Here is a 22,421-nt window from a genome sequence, read left to right as displayed (position 1 = left end):
TATTTGTTCTGGAAAGTGCACCATAATAGCATTAAATAAACGTATTAGGTTACATGAAACACGCGAAGCTGGAGTGATAGTACAGCTTTTGGAAGTTTCGAAGTTAAACTATAGGTAAAGTAAAACCACACAATGCATTATAATTTCACAAAAATGTGCTGTAGTGAAAAGTAATGCAGCCAACCCCATCTTCGGTCATTCTTTTTTAAAATACTGCATTCCCTATTTGCACTTCTACGTTCAGACGCTAATCTGGAAAACCCGCAGGTCTTTACAGAATAAAAAAGACAAGTATGTATCAAATAGTAGTCTTAAGATCTGTCATAACCTAAGAAGCCGTAGTCATTCCAGGTTGTGAAGGCAAACAAAAGCGGATCACTGGCTTGTGTTGTTACGCTCGGGTGTAATCGCCCGTAACTTAACAGCCGCGCGGAAAACACTTTTGACTGGACTTCAGCTACATCTACCACCAATTGGCGGAAAAACGGAATGTCACTATGTCAGACATCAAGTTGTGTCACGTTATAACTAATCAAGTATCTTTTGTATATGAATATAAACAAGAACATTAAAAGCTTCCAGTATTGTAATGAAATTATGGTGACATGATAATAAAATAATTCTTTATATTCTTCTTTCATGCCCTCTCTTGCGGTCCCAGTCCTTACAAAACGTCTTCATCTTTGCCTTGTCTCTGACTCCATCAATAAGCCGCTAAAGTATTAAACACACTGCTGATTTCGGACTCCTGAATCAGTCATTTGTAAATCCATCACGTATGAATTATCCGTATTTCTGTGACTATAATTACAATAGCGGCATTCGAATAATTGCTTCTTGCTGCGTATTCGCAACATTTTTATTATAAATGTTTTGGTCTCCAATGCACGCATGCTGCTGTCATTTAACCAATGGGAATTAGAAATGACTGAACTATGGGCAATATAATTTATACTTGTGGCATTAAAACTTTAATGGGTTTTATATAGGCATATAATTGTCATAAAATTAAAAACATTATTGGCCCCTTCCTTGTGAGAGGCAGCTATGATACTCCGCTGCACTGGCCGCGCTACTATCAACAATACTGCTAATATCAAAAGATTAAAATATCTGGATCAACTTTAAAAGAACGTGTAATCAGTTTTAAAAAACCTTATACATATTTTCTATTTACAGGCGTATCTATATAATGCATTCATAAATAGAAATGAATGCACGTGAATATATGTAGCCCATCAAGTACTTAAATTATTGTTTTAATTGTATTATATCCACCAGTTAATTTTCCGCGAAAATAACACGCGTGCATCAAAGCACAAGCATTCTGTCGGATCCGTAATGGGATGTTTACATAACAAATGCGTCCTATTCATTCATAAATATCCCACGCTAATTTGCACATTAACTGGCCGTGAGGTGAACGAGGGTCAGTAAATTCAAATATTTAAGCAATTTAGCTAATAACTGGAGTTATCAGTTTTGTTAATGGCAGAAATTAGAAAGCAGTACAAAACATTCAAAGGCGCATAATTATTTTAAATATAAAGTCAAAATTAACATTTGAATGCTGTGGGTATTTAGATGATTTCATTTACTTCGATGGAAATGAGGTACTAGTTAATTGTGCAGTTCTCTATATTGATAAAGACCAATAAACGTTAAATTTGATCATGTTCTTGCAATTCATCTATAGCCCGTTCGGCAAACCTTACCATTAAAAATAACATGACCCAGACACGAGTTTGTTGTCTCGCTATGGTTTTAGATGTATTGTGAGATATAGATGCTGTATTTTAAAGTTGTATGGACTTTATTAATATATACGACTATGAATATACGAAACTGGAGACACCACTAGGCCTTGGTTACTATTTTTTTTTAGTCAACATGTTACATTGCAGTACGACATGAAGGAGTTAATTGTTCTCTGTCATTAACGAAATAATCGATATTCTTACTCAATGGCACAGGAGAGAGTTTGATATAAGGGGGAGCAAAGATCTATTTATAAGGGGAATTAAGCTAATTTAAATCCAGAGGGGTACACGTCTCCCCCCGTACACCCTTGTTTGTACGTGGCCAACATATCTAAACGTTTCCGTTATCGGTGGACTTTGCATCAGAATTCCAACCAAAATTCTATAACGTTACAATTAAATGACACTTGTTACAAATGATGCAAACTTCTTCCGATTAAACCTAAATGTTACCGCACAGCAGCACGCTGACGGTTTTATTGCTGCGGTCGCAATTGCCATCAGGAATCGCGGAACAGCGGCCGCGAGCCTCCGCCGTTCACGTGCCACCAAATCCGACGACGAATATCAGTCTGGCTGCATTAGCTGACCTAAAGAGGCGAGATTAACAAAATACTGCCTCAGTCTTTGGAAAAAAGACACTTATGCAGACATTGTATACAAGAGACAACAACAATTAAACAAGACCACAGTTATATGAAGTTTCACTAAATGCCGTAGTACTATAAAAGTGACGTGCACTGATAAGCGACTTAAACAGCTGGATTAATACCACTGTGTGAGATCTAGTAAGTGTTCTACGGTGCTGTCAAGTTGCAGATCCAACGGAGGCTGCAGCAGTCAAAAATGGGAGAAAATGAAATCTTAGACTGTGAGGGATTCTGCATGGTCCACTACTAACCTATTGATGCTGCTTATCTCGAGAAGGAAAATTATGCAACAGTGATACAACAAAACGTAGTCGTACATAGGAAAAAGGCAAGGGTAGAATATCGTGTCATCTCTCCAGAGACTGGAAGCAGGCAGCACAGACCACGGCCGTCACGTGATGGTGGAGTTGCAGCACTGACTGCCCTGCATTCCTGTCCATCTAGTGAGACGCAGCCGGTCCCGCTGTTCGGATTACGGCAGGTTATATCGGCTTGGTGGCAGTAATTCTACTATTGTTATGGAAGCACAGTTATATATTATACAAAATATATTTAAACAAGACAGAAGTCAGTCACCAAAAAATGCACTTAAAATTTGAGATTTTTTTTTTTACGTTTAAAAATTTGAAGATAGTTTTAAGTAGAAAATCATGATGACAATGATGACAACACTAAAACATAAAACCGTATATCAATATATAATAAAGAATGGATGAATGACAGAGACAGACAGATGTCATCACAGAGCATTATATGATAACAAGGATTCTAGGGGGGAGGGGTCATGTGACAACACCAGAGCTTATAGTGACAACATTGGTAAACAGCCCAAACAATAAAACTGCCAAAAGAAATCCTTCAGCTAATTAATTAATTAATGCGGTGGAAGGAGGACAAAGATAAAAGGAAGAATTAATTACTTATGTTTCATTACTCACTTGGCTGTTGTTTTGTTTTTGCACAATCTAGAAGTAATTGTAGTTAATGGGCTTAAATTGTGAACTGTAGGGAAATTAGTTGTAATGAAACTTGGATCCGAACACTTACATCCTTGGGCCCAAATGATTAATTCCCATTTCCCGGCACCATGCATTCAATGCACCACAATCTGAAATAGTCAGAAACACATTTTTTTTTCTTTCGTCTTTTCACGTTTTTCCTAACACCAGTATATGAATTTCCACCCTGTAAAGGAAGAAAAACCGTATCCTGAAATCCAAGAGTATCCAGACGTCTTCAAATAAACTTTCCAAACTGCACAAAGCACACCGTGATATATGATTATGGATATTTTTTCCCCTTGTTCAGGTGTGTCTCCTCAGTGTAAGTGGATGTACACCTCATACAGAACACCAGCACACTGCCGGAAAACCATGCACTTAGAAAGTAACACATTAACTCTGCAGACCTTAAACATAACTCCAATACTAAATTAAACCTTTAGGAGAAAAAACATCACAGAGAACTTCAGGGTTCCAGAAAGCAGGAAGGAATGACTGGTTTGTAAGAGCTCGCCAGTGACAGCAGCACAGAGAAGTGCTACAACATGTTAGTGCTAATCGATGCCTCCGCGGTCAGCAGTGCCCTGTCACAGGTCCACCCTTCATGCATGATACCTGCATGTACAATCTATGGGCAAGTCTCTCAATTACCCACAATTCCATATGAATTGGCATCCCAGGTAAACGCTGGCTTGGTATTTCTGCTTCCTGGGATAGAGTCCTGGTTCACCATGATCCCAAACTGGATAAGTATCTACAGTTTATTCATTTAGTAGATGCATTTATCTAAAGTGGAGTGACCAGAGAGTAAGGGGTCATGCTCTAGGGCCCAATGGTGTCATCACTCTGGCCAGTGCTGGGATTAGAACCAATGACCTGCTGATCATAAGCACTTTCAGAAAACTTATAAGCTTAAATACATTTTTTTAAATTAAACAATCATATGGATAAAGTAAACTAGCAACATGCTAGAAAAAGAAGGCAAATGCTTTGTTTAAAAAAAGAAAACAAGAAAAAGTACAGCATACTACAGAATTTTACGGTGTAGCCTAGCACACCCCCAAAGCTAAAAACCCCTGCAAATCAACACAGCGTTCTTTTCACATCGGAAACATATGACATACGATTCCCTCAAAGGAAAAAAAGGACATGAGATTCATTTATTTCAGCAATATGATTTGCATGTTTACAACAATTCAATCTATTTTTCCATTACCAAGCTGAAAAAAACTCTGCTATCTCATTAGAACCAAATGAGCACAGCAAAAAAAGAAAAATATCTATTATCCCTTTTGTGCTGCTCTCATCTTGAACTCTAGTCCTTAAAAAAAAAAACATCATTACTCATATGAGCAGGTTTGAAAATGTTCTTGTTTTAGCAGAATAACACAGTGGGGAAGTAGACAGTCCATTTAGTACAGAACAGACAAACACAACCACATGGCAAACAGCACCCGAAGGCAATAGGCCTAGCTATTGCAAACTTAGTGTATTATATCGCCAATACTCTTATTAAACAAAATTTAAAGAAATGCTGGTGATAATTGCAGAGACAAATGTTTGCCAAACTCAATGGTGTCCTCGCCTAAAAGTACTTGTGGGGGGAAAAATGGTATATATACATTCAAAAGAATTAAATGTTTAGTTTCAGCTAAGGATTAATGAATCCAAAGACTTCTTATTGGTCGTACAATCCCAACAAAAAGAACATCACTACTGCCATATCAAAGCTATGACCAAATATGAAACATGGAGAACGGGAAGACACAGCTAAATTACATTAAAGCACTCAATAACCTCCTATTTTAATTTCAGGGGGACACGCAATACACATTTGCATACAATTCCAATTTTCAAAGGTTCGAAGGTCAAGAAACATTGAGAAGGCCACAGTAAATCCAGAATCGTACGGTTTATTCATTAAAAATTCTCTGTAGCCAGTGGTAAAAACATAAAAATTCTTTAAAAAAAAAAAAAAAAAAAAAAAAATAGGTCAAAAAGTTTGAGAAAGATGTTTAGACAAAACAGTAGCATTCTGTGTTGCTTGCATCCTAGCCAAAAAACCTTGGTGTAACAGTCACAAAGCACCGCGGCTGGCTCACCGGCGTCCAGCCAATTGGCAGCCAGATTGCCACGTGTCCAGCCTGGCCCTCCAGCCTAAATTTCACGTTTCACAATGCGGCAGAGAACAGAGAATCTGATTGTAGCACTTTGTGACGGTCCCAAGGCTACTGCTGCGGGGCCTGCTCCGCAATGCGCGCGCCGAACACACGCGTCGACGTCATCGCCGGTATTTGCGGTGATGCTTGCCGTAGGGGGCCGGGCGCTTCTTCTCAGGAGGCTTGTTGTAAAGGTACACGGAGGGGCCTGAGTACTGCTCATCCGGGTTCTCCTCCATCATCTGCAGCTTCGCCTCGATGGCTCGGATTTTCGCGTTCAAGCTTTCAAGGCCAGAGGGAGAGACGGAAGGAGAAGGGGAGGGGGGAGGGTCAATTTACAGGGAAGGAAAAACCTACCGCGTCCCCCCCCCTCACTATCACAGTGACTGACAGTAGCTGGGATTCAAGGTTTAGGGGAATAAACGCAAAGTTTTCTAAAAAAACACGAGCCGACGCGCTAAAGCTAGTTTTCTTTGTTCTGTCATCAGATCATCGGCGCCATTTCTTACCCATGTCAAATATACTTCCAGATTCAAAACTGCATCTGAAATATTTACTTAAAAACGTCAAATGTAATATTTACACACTTTAAGGTCAAAGGAAGACATCTGAAATCAAAATGATGGGCACATAAAACACTGTGTTATTCCCAAGTTTATTTAATCAAGGGCAATCAATGCCCTTCAGCATCATACGTAAATGGCTTCCTAAACAAGGTGTCAAAATAAGAGTCTTCTATACTACAAATTGTATAACCATCACATTCATGGAATTACGGCTTTGACGGACTCAGCAACCTTGGTCACTCCGGATCTGTGCTGAAACTGGCTTCTTGAAATCGACCCTGTACAGTGGTTTTGTAACTTATAATTTTCGTCCACTATTCAAACGACGGCAAGCAGGCAAACTGAACAGTAAAACCGAACATCCGATGTCAAGATGCTGACCATCCTGATTCCTATACGGCTCTCGAGCCTTAGCAAGAGCTTTCCAGCATAATTCAGTACAAGTCTGACAGATTACCAAGCCGCTAAAGAGGTAGCGCTACCGCCGGAGACCTACCGAGTTACGGCCTATCAGGGTCCAGTGGCTGCCTATTCCATGTGCATTAGAGCGGCAGCCTTCTGTTTTAGGCGCTGCCTGTGCTCTGCCTCCGCTCTGCCTCTGCTCGCCTACGCATGCCTCCGCGCTGCTCGCGTGTGCCCGAAGAGTAGCTCAGGGGCAGTGGGGGTGTACAGTACAAACCTCAGTGAGGTGGGCATCTCCTCTGCACTGGATGAGGGTTCGAGGCTCGCAGGCAAGGTTTTGTCACCTCTATACTGGTCAAACCTCTGATTGGAGATAAGAAAATACATCAAATAGGAAAACCTGTAAATAGATACATTGGTAATTATTTCAGCGTATTAGTGAGCAAGTGTCTTAAAAATGCAAAGTGATATTTTCTTATCGGTGAGATCATTAAAACCGACTATTAAAGTAATAGGTAACAAGTTAACCTCTTCAAATTCATTCAACAATTAGACCAGCTATTTAAAAATCCAAAAGGTTTAGAAGCCCAGAAGCACAGTTACGAGAATAAAAGGGCCACCCTCATCCTCAGCCTGTTGCCTAGAGACTGTCGCCATCTTTTTCCAGAGGTATGGTACGAACCATCTTACGATGATACAAGTCTACTAACGCTAGACCATGCGTCATAGCATACTATTGGTTCTGCTCGGTCACGTGACATACACAGACAAATGTATGCGTACACCTTGTATTTCAGGACTGAAAACATCACCGACACCGACTTCGCTGCATGGGTGAGCTTCTCATTGGTCAGAAAGCATGTTTACAAACAAACCCACGATCTTTTCCTGTCTTTGCATGTATAAAAAAATCGTCAGGCCAGAATGGCAGCACAGAATACAAAGAAACTTGTGCACAAATGGGAAAAATGCTATACTTGTATGACGTGCAGCAGAGAGGTAGTCGATCACCCTGGCAGAACCCACCAATAATGAGACTCTTCTTCACCCAGAGACAATGCTCGCATTATTAACACAGGTATCACACTATAGCATGAGACTGCCAGCACTGACAGCTATAAACAGCTTAGCCCTTGGAAGAGACAGCAAGAATCTGCTGCCTTCTGTTGTCAACAAGTCTGTATGGTCAACCTTGACCCAAACCCCTTGTCCCACTCCCCTAGGGTGGTGGGGCTCAGTACAACCCGTACAGGATTTCCTCACTCTACACAGTGGCCTATTCTTAGAGCCCAGTTAACTACTGTCCAGCTGTTCTCACTGTAATCACACTGAGTTTTGTGGGTCAAACACTCAACGCGACCACAAGTGTTTTCAGCTAGCAGCGGGAGATGCTACACATTGCGTTAACCACACTGTGGAAGCCTGCAATGGAAGTGCTTCGTGGAAAGCTGACGTGTCATTTAATCATGTAAAAAACATATACATAAAAAAAAAAACACTTCTTCTATAAGCCTTATAAAAACAGGTTTGGATGCATTGAGGATTTCTTATCATGTGGCCGCTCCTACAAGCACATTGGTTGTTCACCAGCACAAGATAGCCAATGTGAGAGCGAGACTGGCCGGTCTGAGAAACAGTTAACCAATCAGATCCAAGTCGCCAAAAATGCATTAAGTAGGTAGTAGGAGCTTCAGAGAGTCTTGCCCGTGTGAGACGTCGCGGTTTGGGTGTGCGGGGGCCCACAGTGAGAACGCTGTGGGATACATACCTGTGCATGTGCCCAGCGAACTACCAATTTCTTGGACAGGGCCAACTTTCCGTTGAGGCACTGGATGGCTCGTTCAGCCTCCTTGAAGAAGGGCGTCGTCGTAATCGCCATCATTGCAGTGACAAAGAAAAACGTGATACGGCCGCATTAGCATCAACAAAATGGAAATAAAGAGGAATTCATGCTGGTTTGATCAAAGTACCCCCACGCCACAGACAGAAAGCAGCTCCTACGGAAACCTGGAGCACAGGAGATTAAGACAGTGAGGACTGTTGCACCATTTCCAAATTCATTTAAAAAAATAAACAGAGAAAGCCAGAGCGTTTAATGAGTTTTCACAGATGAAACAAATGTTCGGCAGGTTAAATTTAGACAGCTGCCTTCCCCCCATTTAATGAGGTACTGTGTCAGTCTCTCGGCTTATTGCGCAACACTTCTTCAGCAACAGAACGTTTCACTGCATCACACTGAGCTGTGATTCAGGGCAACAAACGCCTGACGACAGATCGTTTTTTTCAGCAGCCTGATTGGCTGACGTTCTCCTGCGAGAACAAGGCTGCACGGCACGTCCCGCTAATTTCCTGCTGCGAACTCTTGTCGACTCTTTGCCAAAATATTTCAAAAAAGCGAGAGATTCTGAAAAACGTCAATAGATGCATTTTTAAAGATGGCTTTCTTAGGCGGTACAAGCGTGTGTGTGGCGGGGGGGGCGGGTGGGCGTGAGTTGGGGATATTCACTCCAAAGGATCACGCATCACTTCGTGTTAGAGGTAACAGATGCAGACTTGCCTCTTTAGTTTGGAAATTGACAAAGCAATATCCTCTGGGCTGACCCTCCAGGGGTCCAGATTTATGAAACAGGAAGTCAAACTGCTTCACCGTCCCAAACTTCTCCAGGAGCTTCACGAGATGGTACCTGCAGGCAAAAATGCAACTTGTAAACAGACGGCTCCATTAAGCTAACTGGCATGATGTTGATCTTTTAAAAGTGGACAGTAACTTGCAAAATCAAAGAGAACGCAGTCATTCATGTTGAGTCATAAAATAATAAGCGGCGTGGTTTCAACACATACGGAATGGTGCCTCAGGTACAATGACAGGTCTTTACACCTTCCAGCAGTGATAAATCTCTCAGCAAAACAATACAGAGGATACAAGAGGAAGACAATGAGAAAATAAAGAGGAGGAAGTCTGAATTCCCACAAGAGCACAAATATTTAAAAAATAAAAAAAGCTGTACAGCTACTGTGCAATGTGAGGTCACTGCACCCCCCCCCCCCCAGACAGCAGCCAATAGGAAGCAGGGAGGATAAACCCTCCCATCTGAATATTACAGATCAGCCAGTATTAATACTGCATACGTGTCAATAAACTATCATGTTAAAATTGCTGCCATGTGATGATTTGTGTTGTATATATTTAAAAAAACATGAAGATGTAACAAATCAAAAATCAAAATTCTCTCTCCTGAGAGTCAACAAAAAGAAAGAATTCAAAGTTTACCATTGATGTGACAGCCGTATAATGCTGGTTAGCTACCGATTCCCATCTTTGAACATTACCCTAGATACGGTTACAAAAAGTGTTTAATATTCATGTAAAGACCATTTTGGAAAAAAAAATTCCTGGTCCGTTGGAGTTCCATTAAGAATGCTGAACCTCAAATGTCCCTATTACTATTTTTTCCAAATTGTAAATTAAAGAACTTTTGATAGCGAAAACCCTCCCCTTGTCAACTGCTGTCTGTAGGTTACATGGTGGTTCTGGGGGAATGTTATTTCATGACACTGTATACTAGGCCTGGGAAGCTGAACTTCTCGATTTGAATAAAACTGAGTTTTTAAAAGACAGTGATGCACCCATATGGAAATTTCCGGCCAATACCAACAGCCGACACCGACCGTTTGAGAGGTTCTGCTTCAATATGTTTAAAGGGACGCTCCAAGTAAATAAATTTAAAAATTAATTACATTGCAAAAAATATGAAAAAGTATTTATATTTATTTATTTATTTTAGATATTTTTACATTTTTAGTAAGAAAACATGAACTCTGGCATATAAAAACAGGAGCACTAATATTTTACAGCTGTACACATCTTATATATTTATGACATTTACACTGATAAACAGATTTCTCCAGTCTGAATTTTCTTTTCCTCTCTAATACTTGCGTTACTGAAGGACTAATGCTATTCGCCAGTACTGCAGCCTTCTTTATTGAAATGAATTTGTTTTTTCAGAAACTCTTCATACACTCAACTGCATCCACCTTCAGCTGACCAATCTAATTTGTTGTGCTGAAACGTTTATCAACAGATCCTCCACATGAAACCTTAGCAGAGCGATGTCTGCAAAAGGCATTTAATAACACCGGTTTTGTGAACATTAAAATAATTCCACGTAGCAGACATTTTTCTAACTGCTTAGTATGCAGGGGTGCAAAGCACTATAGATCACCATTGCAAGGGGAATTATTGGCTGTAAATATTGGCTCGTTTTTAACCACTGGCTGATGGCCTGCTGCTGTATCGGCCAATACAGATAGCTGGCTGCCACAACTGGTGCATCTACTTTAAAGTACTGCCATAATCTGTGGCATAAATTCACATTTTCACATCAAATTTGTGAAGGCTAATCTTAACACGCATTTCCCCATTTTTCTTTTGCCTAATAGCCACTGTTGCTTAACGCTGAATAAGGGATCTGCCACTAGGGGCGGATTTCCATGAATTTATTCAGCTGACCAGAATGCCTGGGATGGACATACATGGGCGTATGAATCCCATGAAAAATGCAAAGATGCAGGAACTCCTAAAAATCTGAAAAGCTCATTCTGGAACCTACTGCAGCAACATTTTTTTTTTTTTATCGTAGGGGAAGACCCTACTTGGTGAATATTACAGCCAAGATTTCAGAGTACAGTGTTGCTTCTCAAAATCCCATCAAAACATCATATGCTGTGGTATAATGTTTGGACAGTATGATGAAAAATTAGATGCAGCCCAAGTCTAGTTAGACACAGACTAAAGCGAAGGTAGCATTTGATTGCATGATGTTAAGTTTTAAGGTATTTTATTCATATAAGCATGAGATACATGTCTAATGTAAATTATCGGATATTTTAATTTCACGCCACGATTCGGATGATGTTTTGTTGCTGCTACATGATTTCCTGTCCTGTGCGATACGAATACAAAAGGTAGGGTGCATTAAACGCAAAACGCATCCCTGTTCTAGCAAATGCTAGCTAGATGAAGGCAAACAGTAATCCTGCTAACTAACGTTAGCACAAGCTACAGGGCTTGGAATTCTCACAGTGGGGGAGAATCTCCCTCCAACGTGCAGCACGAGCAATAAAAAAACAAACTATGCAGATTCAATGACATTAGCCATGGAATTTTTTGCAGAACAGCACTGTTGGCTTCTGCCCTGGGTGCAAACAGCATCTGCATAAATAAAAATGTTAATAAATACTGTGTCCTCACTTAAAGTAGCAGACTAACGTTACAAGGTGCCACCCTTCCTAGTACACTGCAAACGAGGGGCTTAGGTTACTGCAATGGGGGGGCTAAGACAGCAACATAATCGTTTAATTAGGCCTAATATTTGAATTTCTTCGAATGACATTACACATTACACTATAAAAATTTTTTTAAAGGAGTTTCCCAGTCCTACTGTCTACCTGTACATGAATGGTATGTCGGTAAAGCTCACTTGACTTGAAATAAACAATGAACCAATACATAAACAGACAAAGACTAACCATAAACGTCTAGCATACATACTGCTATTCCTTAGCCAATTAAATTCCATCAGAAGACACTCACTATTCCAAATAACTCAGTAAATAAGGTAGTGAACTTTTTTTTCTCCCTGAGACTATTAAGCTTGCCCGAGAATAGCCTTGTGCAACTCATACAAAAACTGTTATGAAAGTTTCATTGTTTTAGCCACGGTTATTTTTAATCCTGGAAAGATATGAATGGGAGAAGTGCAATGCTGGGACCGCGTCTTCCCCTTGCCTCCCTGGAGCTCATTACAAGGAGTGTTCGCTTTCCCAGGCTCCACCCCTCCAGGCTGCAATGGAAGGGGGAGGGACTTTTCCTGTAACAGTGCAGATTGAGGAATTGATAGTACCCTGGAATGGGAGACCATTTCTGGCTGTAAAACAGACCCTAGTGGGATTCTCAAGGGGGCCATTAATCCAGACGAAAATATAAATAAAGCTGGAGGAAAGCCGAGGCGCGATCCTCCACAACCAAGCCAAGGAGGAGACCTGCCAGCAGTTTAGATAACACAACCTTGCTTAACCTCCCTCGGCTGTGCCATGTGGCAGTGATCCCCCCCCCCCCCCCCAAGTACATTGGTAGCTTACTGGGGACACCAGAGATGGACAGTTCAGTCCAGAAAGCAACAAACCACACCAAGATTTTCCTTCAGCCAGCTAGGTAAGTACAAAGAGGCACAGAGTACTTAGCTGGTTGGTTGAAACTAGTGTTGCCAAAGTATTGAAAGTACCGGAAGTATCAATTCTATCATGTTTAAAATGGTCTCAGCACTTATTTTTCATGGTATGGAATCTCTAGCCTGCACTTCCAGTTCGCTCTGACCGCTGAGGCTCCCAGGCTCCCAATGTGCATGGCCAGCCCCCAGTGCAGCCTCACATGCTGGGTGTTATTAAAGGTGCGGCAGCACTTTCACCATTGTGCTTAATCAATGAAGAGTGTAGCCTCAGTGACAGGCTTTGTGGTATAAGAAGATGGTAAACCACAAGACATATGCAAGACGGACCTCGGCACAACACAGGGAAGGGGGCAAAAACCATGAATTTAGCTAAACATTTTAAGGCCCAGCACACAACAATACAAAGAGCTCCACGAAATAGTTATGTTATTTCAGAATTGTGTAAATATTTATCTGTATGAGGCTGTTGTGGTTGAAGTAGAGATGGGACACGCATTTTTTGGTAAGAGTTAAAATATTTCTGTAATCGGTTAAACATTTCTGCATTAAGACAACGGTCGGCAGTTATTTTTACCTGCGGGTCGCGGCCGGTATTTAAAAAATATAGTAACATGAGTTTACAAGTTTACGGGTTTTACTGCAAACAAATCTGCAACTGAAATAATTTTTTTCTGAGTGACCTTACATACTGTGTTGAATAACGAAGATGGTATTGAACTTCAATAATTCTCTTGGTATCATATCGAAGTTTGAAATTTTGGTATCATGTCAACAGAACCTGAAATTTTTACTGGATTTTTACTTTCTGGATATGAACTATCTGACTCTAGGGGACACAAAGTACTTCCCTCTGTAAAACTTTACAAAGGAAACACACATGTTCTAACCTTCATAAATGCTCAGTCATCATAAGAGTTTTCAGGCCTGCAAAATGTACATCGATGTATAATAAAAATAATGGTAATATGAATACAGCAAACAAATGTTAAGCCTCAGGATAAACAGATATAAACAGCAGTTTCTAAGGCAAACAAAACTCAAATAGCATCTACACAAATTACAAAAACAGAGGCTGGAATTACTACAGCCTGCAAATATTCAGTATTATGAATTTTGTCTCCGTTATCGAGCCGAGTTGAGTCTTTCACCAGTGAAACCTGGTGCCAGGTGCGACAGGTTTGAATAACAGTGGAAGAATCAGTGATACTGAGAGCAACACAACTACAAGGGGATGCAGGCACCCTGAAGCACTGAAGAGTGACCGGGGCCAAGCCTTTGGAGCACAAGCACAGCATAAGGATATATGGCATAAGGAGGCTGTATAGCAGGACGATAACACAGCCTGCCAGGGCTCTCCCCAAGCCCCTCCCCTCTGTCAGGCTCCGCCTCATCTTTCAAGCCCCTGTGTGGAAACACCAGGCTCATATTTAAAAATGCAGAGCCCAAACACAACATACATGAAACCCTCCAACGAGCATAAAAAGGCTTCAAATGACACAGCCCTTGTACATCTGGTGGGGGGTGGGGTGGCGATTAATTAATGCAGTTTTCAAAAAGTGGCCTAACTAGTGATCTGCACAGCTTCTCCTGTTATAATACACTCCACAGAATGTGTTTTATCAATCACTAAAAGACCCGTTTTCTCCTTTTCCTCCATCGCCATCCATTTTTCAGATCAAGAATCAAAACAAGCTTCAATACAGAAATTAGGCAAACACTGTACTTCAGATTTCAGCACTGCCTTCAATTACCGTCTTTTTTTAGCCCCCAAAACACTGTAGCTTGGTACTAAATGCACATGCAGATGAATAATAACCTTGTGAACCACAGGCTGCACAGCTGTGCGTTGCCTTCAGTGAGATCCGCAGTGGGCAGACTACAACAAACACTCCCTCCATGTGGACCAATTAATCCTACCAATCAGCAGCCTGTGGGCTTAGCTGTTGTGTTTATTGTACCCAATAAGGAAACAGAGGAGCTGGGTAAAGGAAATGTCTGCGTAGTACCGGCCCAAGCAAGACTTACTTCTCCCAGGAGTCAACAAAAACAAAGAATACAAAGTTTCCCAGTGATGACAGTTACATGCTAACAGGCTAAACATGCCAAATAAACAGAGAATGGAGAGCAGTGCTTTGCTCAACTGCCTTTCTATCAGCCTCTTTTGCCACATTCCCAAATCCAAAGAGGAGCTAATCAATCATCCTGCCATCGCGTCACGACAATAAAGCAGCATAGAACAAGGGGGGTGGAATTCCAGCCTCACTCTGTGATTTTAGGGTCGATGTTGCCGATCCACAAGCGATGTCCCTCTTGTGACGAGCTCTCCGACAGTATGGAGGCATTCTCCAGCGTCTCCACCGTCGACTGCATGGGCTTCTGAGTGAGACGGAACCAAACACTAATTAGTGTACTGCAACTGCAAACATAGTAACAAACTACAGGAATAATGCATGGATCAAGCCGCCCCGGGGAACAGTAAATGAGTGGACCGCCTCTGACGGACTAAATCACGGCAGAGTTAATGAAGTTTTGTTTAGTTTCTAAACCACAAATCAATAAAAACAGAATAATTATCAAACTGAAAAATGTGGGAGAGCAAACATCTGTAGCACAAATCACTTTAATATCTTATATTGATTTTAATTTTATATTGATTTTGAAATATTGTAAAAATGTCAACATCTTCAATGACTGGCAGAACACTGGACTTAAGCTGTTGTACCTTTACCTTTAGTTTACTCAATATTCTTAAATAAATATAAAACAGAAAAAATAACAATAAAAGCTGTTTAACTCGGACATTGTAACAACAGGTCAGTGAACCAGACAATCGTCTACAGTCAAAACTCCCTGGCACAGCTTCAACATGTCTGTTTCAAAGGCTTTGAATGGCATTCTCAAAATAAATGAATTACTACCCTCTTGTAGTTACGATGCGCAGATCATTAAACTGACAAGATGGCCACTTAACTTTTAACCTTACAGCTTATCAGCTATTTAGTTTTAAACACAAATTGTAATGCAGTCTAAATTGTAACTTGTATAGAAATGTTTATTCCCTTTCAAAGTGTATTTTTACCAAAATGATTTAATGTTTGTATAATATCAGTAGCAAATAAGACGCATAATAAAATAAAATAACCGTATACTGTTACAAGACACGGGAAATCACAAACCCAAAGCAGATTTACAGACTTTATACTACAAAGAATTCTGTTAAGTAAATAAACGCCATAATTGCACGAATTTGACAGTTCCAATCTATTGTCTCCAATCTACCACATTCAGGAATTATAAACTTCATTGGATCGTGATAATCAAACAAACTAGCTTGGCAGCTAAAATTAATTTAAAAAAAGTTAACTTGGTTGCTTGTTGCTGACAAACAAGTCTTTTATTACGACGTCGTGGTCCGGTTTGGTCCATTTCAACCCTACGACAAGATATTGACGTTTAAGACGAAAATAGCTACCTAGCGGATCTAACTATCCAGTTAGTGGTTTGCCGTCTTCTTTAGAGTCGTCCTTTGATGACAGCCTTTTCACTGCGTTTTTTGTACACCGTTCAGTATCACTTCACAAAAACGACATTGAGAAATATTTGACGTTTGATGACTATATATCATCAATTAAAGCTACCTAGCTAGCTAGGTAGCTAGCAGCTCTTCGCAAACTACAAAATATGAACACCGGCGCGTACTAATGAGGTTTTTACTAGCCAATCCACTTAGTCATAGAAACTGACTGTTGATTGGTCAACGTTTGATAATGTCTTTGTCGCGGTGTGATGATGTAAGACGTATACGATTTGAGAAACTCCCGGTGTTCAGGAGACGTCTGGAATTGTATACTTCTAAGTAACTCCCTATTAGATATCAGTGTAGAGACTGTAGAGCATTGTACACATATAAATGAACATATTTTGTCTTTATAGAGATAACCTCCAACAACGAAAAGGCGACATCGCCATTTAATCTGAAATTTATCCAATTGCATGCGGCAGTTTATCTTACTTGTACATCGACTATCCCTTGCGTGCATAGCATCTTTCACTCAGTGTAAGTAACAATTTAATATTCATTAGTTAAAGATTTCGTTATCCCTTGAGATATTTCTCAGAAGTAATCGCCATGCTATATGGCACTCTATGAATGTTGTGGAATGAAAGTTATACTAGATGTGCTACATATTTATTATATAATCGTGCGATGGGAAAACAGAAACTGCGTGGGTATCTGAAATGTAAAAATATATATATATAACGTAAAGGTTGTTTTCGAGGACGTCCTTCCACGGGATCTATACCGCGTGAAAGTGGTTTGACTTCCGCTACGATGTTACGCATGGTATTATGGGAAACTGGCAAGTGAAGCAGGGTCTGAAGTATGGAGAAGCAAAAGTATACTCTGAACAACTATAAATTTGTGGTTACGTTTCCAGAACTTAATTAACATTGCCCCGTATTTAATACAAGAATCAATACAAGATCAATAGCGTTTATCTTATCTTATATGCCAGTTATATCACGGATAAGTATCTTTGTAGCTGCATGTTGCAAAATCTACGGAAAGAAACTTTTCCCTCCTTTGTAACTCTGAGTCACTTTTTAGTAAAAGAAAATTGGTGTTGATTACTAACAATTTGCTGACTTAGGGAAATTCGTGCCACGCTCCCTCTGGGTGGCTAATTTGAAGAAAATTCTATTCAGATCCCAGAAAGTCTCGTTACAGACTGTCAACTGACCAGATGTAATGTTAGTACGTGTTGCAGGAGTAGGAGATGTCAAATTTAGGTTATATTATTGAGTCACAAAGCAAAATGCTTTTGTTGAAAAGTGAAAATTAATTTCAGTTGCAATTAGGGAGGGAAGGTGAAAGTACAACGTGTTAGCGCCATGCTGATTAAATGTCATAGGACAAGGGAACTTGTTTCTCAGGAATAAATGCTCCTCTGACTGAATAACATTTTAACATATTTATAGCATTTATAAGTGGGGAAATGGCTCTACATTTCTGTGTTTTTAAGTGCCATTCAGAAACAAATGTAATAAACTCAAATCATTTGAATACAATCATACATATGACTCTAGGACTGGAACTTGAAAACAAAAAATTGTATGAAATATATATAAGTGTGTGTGTCTGGTCTTTTATTTTGTTAGTTGTTTTAATGGGTCTCCTTATGATGGTACCTGAGTGCTGAATGTTTGAAGATTGAAAAATCTGGATTTTATTCACCATATACATAGGAAAATCTAATATAGAGTACTGATTTTTTGCTTTGTAATAATAAAAACAACACAGTTATTATTATTATTATTATTATTATTATTAATGTCGTAGCCGCTTGTGTAATTTGCCCTGCCTATCCATTTGTGTATTATTTGTTTTGCAGTACGAAACCTGAAGCAGTTTCATGTAAAAACTGAAATCGTTCAGTATGGATTAAGTTCAGCTGCAGTCAGGTCTCTCATGTTTTCCTAATTACAGCAGCTTTATTCCCACTGAAGTACGTTTAGCTTTCTGACCCTCTTTATTCAGAAAGGCGTCAAAGCATTAGGAAAAGGAAACCAAAAGCACCATGGTTCATGCCGCGTGGTTTTCACCATCACTCCCAAACAGCATTTCACATTTCACAAGTCTGGGGTAGAAGATGAACAGGTTGTTTTAACCTTCGCTGAAAAAAAATGCCACTGCCGGAATTCTTCCTATGGTTTCTTAATTCTCTGTGGGTTATTACTGCTGGGATTTCTCATGGACTGAGTTTTACTAGATTTTGCCGGATTAGCTTTACTGAACAGGTTGCTTTGCTAGGGCAGGTAAGCAGACAACAGACAAAACGGCAATACAACAGGGTAACTCACTGGGAGAGCAGGTAAACCCAAAGCAACCTGGTCAATAAATCCCCTGTTTTCACAGCTGTGTCGTTGTGCTCCACTGCTGATCCTGCCGAGCAGTGACAGAGAAAGTGACCTCATTTTATTGTGTCGCTGGCAACACGTTGGGCTGTGAATCATATCGAACCTTTATCGAGCATTTGTCACATCCATATTTAAGCAGATTTATATCACAATAATTACAGTTATCGTTTTATCACCCAGCCCTACGCTCAGATACCACACTGATAAACCTGTTTAGGTTATCTCTGATTCCAGAGTTTAAAGTAGCCTACATGATTTACGGTTTTTTAAATACTGTCATATACCAGGGTGAAATGTCTAGAATGTACGACAGTATGATAGAATACGTACCGCCCAAGCCTAATGTCTCCTATATTCTCAACTACTTGATCAGAACATCTATTAAATGATCTTGAAGGCTCCATTAAATGATTCCTTACTTTCATTTGTTCAGCAGAATCACTGGCATGCTAAGACGTGTTCTTGCGAATTGTTGGAAATAATGAAGAGTCCATGGCCTATGTGGCATTTATGCATGACTGAAACGTGACCTAAAAATCTTTGGCTTGAAAAACACTCAACAGCCCTGGTATTTTCCTTGGCAGAGCTAAAGTTGATGTGGTGTCTGATCCTGATAAGGATGTTGCAGTCTAGCCTTTGTTGCTTGTCTTTGAATAGCTCCTTCAGTACTATTACAAAAGCCTTTTTAGTGTGTGGTTGCTAAGAATTTCCACTCTGCTTCCACAGCAAAGTCCTCAAAGTTGTCTGCTTTGTTTCTGAAATCCTTTTCAGTTCTTCTGCACCTTCGCACATCCATCATATAAATACTACACTCTTCTTGGTGACTTCAAAAGGTGCTTCTGAAAGAGGTGGACTGCTGTTATGTCATGGGTCAGACATACTGGAATTACAGCATATTGAGACTTCCCGTTACTGTCCTGCCCTTGGTGAGACTTTTAATTTCCGAGCGTTCTCCTGAAGCAGCTCATCCCGCAGTTGAAACTGGTTATTTTCTGTAAGATAATTAATGGACTGGCTGACAGCTCCAGTGATAGTTTGTGGGTGGGGGGGGGAGGGGGTATTCAGTCAGTATCCATTGATACCCCTTCATTAGATAACCTTATGTAGTACCAGGTTTATCTCCAGAACCACTGTGAATGTTGATGAGTTGTGTGTTCAGCGATCCCTGTCTGCACACCACTCTTGCACTGAGCTATTACGTTTGCACTTATAGTCACCATGTTACCTTTAATGAGTCTGGCCATTCCTCTCTGACCTGACTCATTAACGACTCGTTTGTTAACGAACCACAGTCTGCTATTTGGAGGAGCAGGCTCTCTGCATTAATAAGCAGGTTTACTTAAAAATGTATAATCTGGTCTGCTTCATATCTTCTACTATCCAGATAGTTCTTGGGCAGAAAGCTTTCGATGAATCTGGGATTGTGTAAACCAATGCCGGGGGTAGAGTCTGATGCCTGTCATTGTGGGCACACTACTGGGGCATTTTGGATGCTCTACACATTAGTTTTTCAAGTTCTTCGGCTGCAGTCTTGGTATTAAGATATTCCACCTTAAAAGCTGTAGCCTCTGAATATCTGCATGGGACAAGATGCTCATTAGTGGGGCCTACGCCTCTGAACATTTGATCAACACTTAAAATAAGAGCTAAACATGTCTTGCCAGATATCACTCTCTTTACATCTTTACAGCAATAGAATGACTATACCAGGCTTGTTGTCTCCTCTGGGAGTTCTGTGGACACCCCATTTTGATTCCTTGCTCCCCCTGTAAGGCCTTGTCTGTCCGTCACATGTGATACACTGTCTTGATCTCTGTCGGAGTTCTAATTAGCCAGGATATTGGGACAGCTGCGAGAATCTCGACTTTTTGACTGACATCCAATTGAATCAAATTAATCTTGGTCAGCTGGACCATGGTTTCCGTGTCATCCTGAGGGTGTCTGCTGACTGATTCACATTTCCCCATCAGTGCCTTGGGGCAAAACGTTTTCAGATTATGTAGTGTTTCCAAACGTAATGTTTCAACCTTCAGGTGAGCAAAATGGATTGAGGCGAACTTTCGAACTTTCTGCTCAATTCAGTTTATTTTTATATGGCACCTTTCGAAAAAGCATTTATTGGCTAAGTAATCAGATTCATTTTTATTGATAAACAGATGACAGTGCAGGAGGATTGCGGTATGTTGGGTTATAAATGGGGCACTTTTGACGCTCCTGTTTCTCCTGTTCAGTTCACTTTCTCGGTCCGCAAGTCCTAGGCTGTGTCTCACCACAGCATGTCGCGGATTAGAGCCTATATCTCCCACAGATAAATGTTTAACAAAAGTTTATTTTAAATCAAAAGCAGCCAGAATCGTAGCTGATTGAGTTTATGCATTTGCACTGATGTGAGTCTTTCTAGTTGCTAGGCAGATTTTGCAGCTGTAATCCGTGCAATTTGAGTAAATTAATTTGAAAAAGTGTTGGGTTTGTACCAGGAGAGTGGTAAAATGCTTTAGGCGTTTGATTAATCATGTGATCATCTCATTCAGCACTTTGCGAGATGCTTGGCTGTGGAGTGTGGTGACTCAATGGGGGCACAGTCACCTCACACCATCACCTAATTAATGTCTCTGTCAGATTTTTCATTTATGTGTGTGCATGTGTGCTTGCGTTTGTGTGCCCTGTGCTGCTAGGTTCTGCTTGTCCCTCATCGGGATGATGGATGGATGGATGGATGGATGGATGGATGGATGGAGATTTTGATAACATCATGAACTGATGTGGCTCTTTCCCTTCCCATATAGCAGGTTCAAGGCATGAATAGGTGAGGCTTGTACATAAACTGACAGCAAATGCTAATGACATAAAATACCCTTTGGAGAAATAAGTGGGTTTTGAAGCCCAAAATGAAATATTCCTGATTAGAATTCATTAAAAACAATGGCTTTAATATATGCGATTTTATTTTTACTCTAGTAAACATCGGTGTAAAAAGGTGAGTATTAGTATGAGGAAGTGCTCAGATTTTCACCTGTTACTTTATAGTATGATGGCGCTCCCTTGGAAACCTTTTCCGGGAGATGAAATGCGAATCGCAGCCTGGAAATATGTTGCTAAGGTCATGTGGTTGAGCCCTGCTGCAGAGTTCCTAGTATGAAACGCTTTAGAACAGCATGATTATCGCTCTGTAGGTACTGATCTCCATGAAAATGTCACATAGCTTCCATCTAAGTTTGTAAAAATCAACAAATTTGAGATAATTAGCCTATTAGTACATAAAAATGGGGGAATCGATGATTTCCATCATTCTTCCTTTTTTCCCCACATAAGATTATGTGCTTGTCGGATATGGAGAAAGAAGCATAACCCGTAAGCTGTAAGTAAGCTGTAAGTAAGCTGTAAGTAAGCTGTAAGTAAGCTGTAAGTCAAACCAGGCTTCCTAGCTCAGCTGGTTTTTCTGTCTGCCATCCATCCATCCATCCATCCATCCATCCATCCAATCTGAGTGTTATATGTCGATTAAATGACTTAGTTGTTCATAACTATAATATCTAATATACAATATAAAAATACAACTGAATGTAACTGACTAGTTGTGTCTATGCAATGTTAGCTAAAAAGTATTTATCTAGAATCCAAATACTACATGATTAGAGCATCCTCTATTGCTATATGTATGTGTTGTACCAAGAGGTTGTCACTGTAATGGATTTACATGAGTTATGAAGTTGAACTGATCCAGTACAGCA

The 22,421-nt window shown here is 40.3% G+C and overlaps 1 protein-coding gene across 1 annotated transcript; it reads right to left on the bottom strand.

The window, feature by feature from the left end:
• Window positions 1-4,549: 4,549 nt before the first annotated feature.
• On the bottom strand, window positions 4,550-16,455 carry rbm18 (RNA binding motif protein 18). The gene is made up of 6 exons (XM_049019851.1): window positions 16,244-16,455; window positions 15,035-15,147; window positions 9,096-9,222; window positions 8,307-8,387; window positions 6,816-6,901; window positions 4,550-5,852 (listed from the first exon to the last, which is right to left on the bottom strand). Exons 2-6 carry the CDS (start codon window positions 15,139-15,141, stop codon window positions 5,693-5,695), a joined length of 561 nt encoding a protein of 186 aa, XP_048875808.1. The 5' UTR covers window positions 15,142-15,147; window positions 16,244-16,455; the 3' UTR covers window positions 4,550-5,692.
• Between the last annotated feature and the right edge of the window lie 5,966 nt (window positions 16,456-22,421).

Source organism: Brienomyrus brachyistius, chromosome 7, assembly GCF_023856365.1.
Source record: "Brienomyrus brachyistius isolate T26 chromosome 7, BBRACH_0.4, whole genome shotgun sequence".
NCBI lineage: Eukaryota > Metazoa > Chordata > Actinopteri > Osteoglossiformes > Mormyridae > Brienomyrus > Brienomyrus brachyistius.
This window is presented reverse-complemented; position numbering and strand designations above follow the sequence as displayed.

What these genes read in the sequence shown, in the direction of transcription:
- rbm18 (XM_049019851.1), bottom strand. Translation starts at nt 15,141, where the DNA reads ATGCAGTCGACGGTGGAGACGCTGGAGAATGCCTCCATACTGTCGGAG. An exon ending in ATCGACCCTAAAATCACAGA is followed by an intron (nt 9,223 to 15,034) that starts GTGAGGCTGGAA and finishes TTTTGCCTGCAG; the next exon opens with GTACCATCTCGTGAAGCTCC. An exon ending in TTCGCTGGGCACATGCACAG is followed by an intron (nt 6,902 to 8,306) that starts GTATGTATCCCA and finishes ATCTCCAATCAG; the next exon opens with AGGTTTGACCAGTATAGAGG.